This window comes from Panicum virgatum, chromosome 6K, assembly GCF_016808335.1.
Source record: "Panicum virgatum strain AP13 chromosome 6K, P.virgatum_v5, whole genome shotgun sequence".
Classification (NCBI taxonomy): domain Eukaryota; kingdom Viridiplantae; phylum Streptophyta; class Magnoliopsida; order Poales; family Poaceae; genus Panicum; species Panicum virgatum.
The window spans coordinates 4,172,668-4,178,926 of NC_053141.1; the positions used below are offsets into that span (position 1 = coordinate 4,172,668).

General features: G+C 53.9%; 1 protein-coding gene across 1 annotated transcript; it reads right to left on the minus strand.

Annotated features, from left to right (window-relative positions):
• Positions 1-326: 326 nt before the first annotated feature.
• LOC120711335 (homeobox-leucine zipper protein ROC7-like) lies at positions 327-5,755 on the minus strand. Its single transcript, XM_039996827.1, has 8 exons — positions 5,264-5,755; positions 3,411-3,685; positions 3,166-3,283; positions 2,411-3,049; positions 2,209-2,310; positions 1,351-2,118; positions 867-1,242; positions 327-757 (listed from the first exon to the last, which is right to left on the minus strand). Exons 1-7 carry the CDS (start codon positions 5,354-5,356, stop codon positions 880-882), a joined length of 2,358 nt encoding a protein of 785 aa, XP_039852761.1. The 5' UTR covers positions 5,357-5,755; the 3' UTR covers positions 327-757; positions 867-879.
• Positions 5,756-6,259: the final 504 nt, after the last annotated feature.

Consider the following 6,259-nt stretch of genomic DNA (forward strand, 5'->3'; position numbering starts at 1 on the left):
AGACGAAGCCCGCCGCCGGCTTGGGGAGAGAGAAGGGAGGAGAGAGACAGAGGGGGGAGGGCGGGCGGCGCAGGGTGAGAGGAGAGGGAGAGGAGAGAAGAGAGAGAGATGAGAGGGGAGGGCTGACAAGTGGACCCCACCGCCATGTGGCGTCCACGTCACCAAAACCACCATCAAAACCACCCCGATGGCCAAATATGACCGGTTTTGAGAGTTGAATGGTTGCGGATGTCTGGTTTTGAAGTTGCATTGTCAAAACCGGACACAGTGGATTGTTGGATGGCCAAAAATAGACTTTACTCAAAAAAGAATGATGGGCAGATAAGGACAGGGAAAAAAAAGTTGAATTAACCGGTTCAAACTTCTGCAACCTTCAAAGTCGAATTAACCTCCATGCACGCAAAGAAGAGAACACAGCAGGTACAGACACATTACAACGGAAGAACTAGTCCAATAAAAAGCTACTATGCTTGCATGGTCTAGATGCTAATTAAGCTGATGAACTTGTGCTACAACCCCTGGAGAGAGAGATAGGAAGAGGAAGAGAGTCAATGCCCGAACCAACCCCCTTGCAGAATGTTGCGCCCCTCGCCTACTACCTCCGAATCACGAGGGCAACACCTTGCAAGGAGAGCACGCGGTGCGTTCTTGACTCCCCGCATTTGCCGGATCCTCCCGAATCTCGATTCCATCTGGTTTGATTTTTGATTCGACCCGCTCTTCATCCGTCTCCAGATTCGCTCATCCCCCTGCAGGCCTGCACCCGCCGAATTCCAAGCGAAATTCATCATCAGTAACAAGACAGTAAATAAAAATTTTGCTTCGAACTTCATTCGGTCAGGCATTCATGCGAGGAAGAAGCTAACCATACGGTGGTGGTCACCGGGCGCCGCCGGCGGCGGCGGTGTTGTCGGCAGCGAGGGCGGCCTTGATGCGCTCGACGGTGCAGGCGATGAGGCTGTTGACGGTGGCAACGGAGCCGAGGGAGAGCTTGGCGGTGGGGACGGAGTCCACCAGGATCTGGAACGCCACGGTGAGCAGCGACCCGCCGGCGCCGGCGCCGGGCCCGTCGGGCAGGATGGCGAACCCCGACGGCAGCAGCGCCACGTAGTCCGGGTCCCCGCCGTTGAGCACCACGTTCATGGCCACCGCGTCCACCGGAGCGTAGATCACGTAGGAGCCCGCCGCGTCCGTGCAGCACTCCTGCAGGATCAGCATGTTGCTCTGGTTCGAGTTGGCGTTCTGCGTCCAAAACATCCATGGCCATGGCGGCACCGATGCGTCGTCAGATCACTGGAGCAGGGAAGGAGAATTATTGGCAGGTGATGATCTGGGTGGGTCGAGACGTACGTTGACACGGAGGAGCGAGACGGCGTTGCCCTGGTCGCGGCCGTTGGCGATGTGCGCCATCTCCAGCACGTCACCGCCGTTGGAGAGGATGTCCCACTCACTGCGGGTGGCGTCGTTGCGGAGGAAGCTGAAGACGCGCGCTGGTGGCGCGGGGAGCCAGAAGGAGGTGGCGGCGTTGAGGATGATGCCGGGCGGGCGGCCGGGGTCGTCCACGCTCTTGCGCGTCATCACGCGCACGTCCTCGGGGCCGCTGCCCGACAGCGTCGTCCACTGGTGCGTCGTCGACGCCGTCACGCCGCCGCAGAAGCTCGCCACCATCCGCTCCGCCAGCCGGAGCATGCTCCGGCGCCCCTCCGCCGTGGTCACCACGCCCGCGTCGCCCGCTGCCGCAGCGGGCGCCGCGGGGACACTGCTGGCCATGGCGCTGGCGAGGCGCTCGCACTGCCGCTCCAGCGCCGCCGCCCACCGCCGCGCGCCGAACGCCAGCCCGGAGCTCACCAGCGGCCGGTACAGCTCGTGCACCATCGCGCCGTCCGCCTCCACGTGCTCCACCCACGTCACGCGGGAGTAGCCGTTCGGCATCTCTTGGATCAGGCAGCCAGAGGGGCGGCGCCGCCCGCGCGCCCCGGCCGCCCCGCCTGCGCGCAGGCCGTCGAGGGACACATCCACCACTGCCCAGCCGCCGTCTGGGTGCTGCTTGCAATAGCGCACAAACTGGCTCTCTCGTGTCGGCACCAGCGGCGACGGCATCTGGAACTCTGCTGTCATCTGGATCATTGATCGGCTGTATTAGTAACAGGAAAGAATCGATGTGATCAAATTGAGACGAACAAAATTGGAACTTTTGAGCGAGACTACCAGCTGCAGCGCGCCATTGTAGTTGCCTGCAACCCCTGTGGAGAGCACCTCGAGTGTGGCAGCTCGTGACACGATGCTTGAGAACAGCGTCGACCACTGGTTCTGCACACCATGGATGATGGATTGATTAGCACTCTCAAATTGTATACTGATGTGAATTTATTAGAAGGAAATTAGCATGCCAAATTTCCTAGTTGCTTACCACGTCCATGAGCATCTCAACCAGGTTGACGTGGTTCATGATGACAACAACAGTCTCCCGCGAGGCCTCCGAGCGGAGCTCCGGTGACTTGGGGCCAACACCTCTGGGGAATCCACGGGCGTACTCCTCCTCGTTAAGAGTTTCAGTGGCAGTGCCATCGATGAGGGCGGGGACCCAGAGCGGCTCGCCGAGCTGGGCCATGCGCACCAGCTCCTCCATAGCGGCCACGGCGAGCTCGATCACCAGCGGCTTGTCAAATCCTGCCGCAGCTCCATGATGGCCGAGGCTGCCAAACATGTCCCCTGCTGCGGTGATGAGGTGGTGGGAGGAGAGCGGCAGAGGGTACGGCGCAACTGCAACTGAGGAGTTGTTGGATGAGTTGGGCAGCATGCTGGCGATGGGCTTGCCGACATACTTGGCAGCGATGGCGGAGATGCGGTCAATCTCATCGCGGAGGCGCATGTTCTCAATGCGGAGATGGTGCTCGTCGAAGGACATCTCCCCGATGACGGCGGTGGCAGGTCCGCCACAGTTGGGGCAGGCAGCATTGGTGAGTGCATCCTTGTAGCGCGCGTTCTCAGCGCGCAGCTTCTCATTCTCTGCCCGCAGCTGAGTGTTCTCCTGCCGCTCCTGCTGCGTCTGCACCACCCATCATTGCAAACGCCAATGCCATTCCATTAGCACGAAGCCAACACATAGCATGCAGTGCAATGCAATACAAAGATTTGATGATCACTGTCAATCAGTTCCAGTACCTTCATCTGGGTGCGCTTGTTCTGGAACCAGAACTTGACTTGGAGAGGCTCCAGGCCCAGCTCCCGGCTCAGCTCCTTCCTCTGCTTGTCATCAGGGTGTGGGAACTCCTTGAAGAACCTGCATCGATCATCCATGCATTTTTTTTGCAACAATGTCAAATACTGAAGAGAAAGGAAAGTGCATGTGTGTATCACAAGCCACTCCATTGAGAATTTGAGATGAGATGGAATTATGGATGACTTACGCTTCGAGCTCCTGGATCTGGTGCTGGGTGTGGCGGTGGTAGCGCTTCTTGCGGGGCCTCTGAAGGCTGAGGTCCTCCTGCAGCTCCTCCCCGCCAGAGCCTGATCCAACGCCGCCCTCCATGTTGTCGCTGCCGGACTTGCTCTCCATCAGCAACTCATTGTGGTGCGGGCCGCACATGTCACTCCCGGTTGTGGCCGCCTGCTGCTGCTGGCCATGGTTCTGATGCTGCTGCTGTTGCATCACCGCGAGCTGATGCTGCCCATCCATCATGTTCTGCATTACACATTGCAATTTCAGCTGCAGGTTCATCCCAAGCACAATTAACAGAGATAACTTCAACCCAACATGAATTGAACAAAAAAAAAAGATATGCTGGTGGTTCTTTTGGCTTGATCTTACACCACTCTTCTTCAAGTGTTACCTCTACATATTTTGAAACAAAATTTTCTGAAGGTAAATATATCATTGTTTCAGAAGAAGGTAGACAAACGACAGCAAGTACTGCAGCACAATTGCAAAACTAAGGACTCTTGTACTACTACCTTAGGTAGAAATAAAAACAGGAGCGCATGCATTTACTTGTTGGAGCAAAACGTGCAAGGTTTTAAGATGCCAGCATCGGTACCAACTCGCAAAGACTGTAGGAAGTTTCGGTACGCACTGCCGGAGCAATAAATTCTAGAAAGTAGTGATTAAGTTGTCGAAAAGGAGCGATTAAATCCAGAAGAGGAGCACGGCTCCGCACACTTGCTTGAGAAATAAAGGATGCTCCAACTTGAACATGTTCAAGTATACAGCTGGTGCAGGTGCAGCAGCATATATGCAACTGAAAGCGCGGCACCAACCATGCATTTCTCAATCTCAGGTGAGTGATGACGAGTGTAGTGGGAGCTAGCCTATTATTAAGCAATGCAGCGGATTAATCCTGGAGATTCGAGGCCCGCTTTTGGCATTTAATTATCTCCTACTTAAATGCCCGCCTTCCCTTTCACTACATTTCTATAACTACGCCGCATAGCTGAATTCATTTTAAGGATGAGGATAAACCACTCAATTTCTCCTACTAGTAGTACTACTAAGGAAATGGGGTAGAGACTCCAGTAGGGACTCTATTTGGGTGACTAAACCCACATTTTAGTTATTTTGCTCAAATTTCCATCTCCAGCAAGGCCTCTATTTGGGTGACTAAAATGAGAGGGTGACTAAATTTCCTCACACACCCCCTCAATTTGGTCACCCTCTATTTAGGCTACAAAAAATAAGGCCCACCATTTTTTAAGTCTATTTAGTCGGTGTCGCTGGAGTTGAGACTACATTTTGAGTGACTAAACTTGGAAAGTAGGGGACTAAAATGAGTTTTAGTCACTCAAATTTAGTCACTCCACTAGAGTTGCTCAAGAAATCTTGACACTGAAAGCACAGATTCATGAATGAAAAATAAAACATGAGAAGAAGGCATCCATCCCCTCCTGTTCTCACTGAGGTACGGATACCCATACTACCCACAAGTGAAGCACACGATTCATGCACATACACATACACAACATGATCTGTGTTGGCAAGGACAAGATACTCTACATTTTTCCGTGAGGAACCGTAAAAATAGAACAGATACAACTTGAGGAACCCATAAATATCACAGAATAGCTAGTACAAAACATGTACGTGTGTACTGCATTTTTCCGTGAAAAAATGCCCCATAAAAATCAAACAGATACTACGCATAGACATGCATCTGGGCAGAGAAAGTGAATCCCTGCTGATGATGAATCACGGAGCAAGATCGAGTTGCGTACAGAGAGAGGTTGTGGGGATGATGGCGCGAGGTGACGGGGATTGGCGTGCTGTTACCTGGCCGAGGGAGGCGGCGTAGCTGGCGAGGCCGCCGATCATGCCCGCCGCCGGCATGTTCCGGCCGGCCGGGATCATCATCCCGCCGGGCATAGCCAGCCTGCTATTGCAAGCTATACCCTGCTCCTCCCATGAACCCTAGAATCTCACCATGAACGCGCCTGCCCCTTCCCTTCTCGCTCCACCGACCGTCCCCGAGCTTGGATCTACGCCTCTGCGACCCGGCCGGCTGCTCGCTGGCTAGCTCCGTCCGATCCGATCTTCTTCCTCTTCGTCACACACGCGCTAGCCGATTGATCGACCCCGAGCTCAGCTCGCCGATCAAACAGTGAGAGATTAAAAGAGTGAGGACGTCGGAGGAGCTAGCCAGCGAGCGAGGAGGGAGGGAGAAAGGGACGGCGGCGATGGGGATGGGGGGATTGGAGGAGGAAGACGAAGTGGTGGCGGTGGGGAGGGAAGGGGAAGGGTGGGAGGTGCCGTATTGAATACCCGGAGTTATTGTGGGAGAGAGCGAGAGGGTGCAACGGCATTCAATGTCGGCGTGGAGTTGCATGACTCACAGCAGCAGCCTGCTCTGCGTCTGCTGCCTCTCTCTCTCTGCTAGGGAGAGAAAGTCTGAGGAGAGAGAATGAGAGTAGCAGCGATCGTCCATGGGTAGATGCATCCATCCGTCCGCCATGGCCCATGGGTTGACGCTTGTACGTATATAGGAGCATATAGAGGACCATCTTGTACACCCATCTCCTATATAACATATTTAGTTCTTAAAAAAATTCTACAGTATTTATCACATCAAATTTTTTGACATATGTATGGAGTATTAAATAGAGTTGAAAAAATAATTAATTACACAGTCTAACTGATTAGCACGAGATAATCTTTTGAGCCTAATTAGTCCATGATTGGACACTATTTGTCAAGTAACAACGAAATATGCTACAGTGTCAAAACCCAAATTTTTTCACCAACTAAACACACCCCTAGTTAGGAAATGGG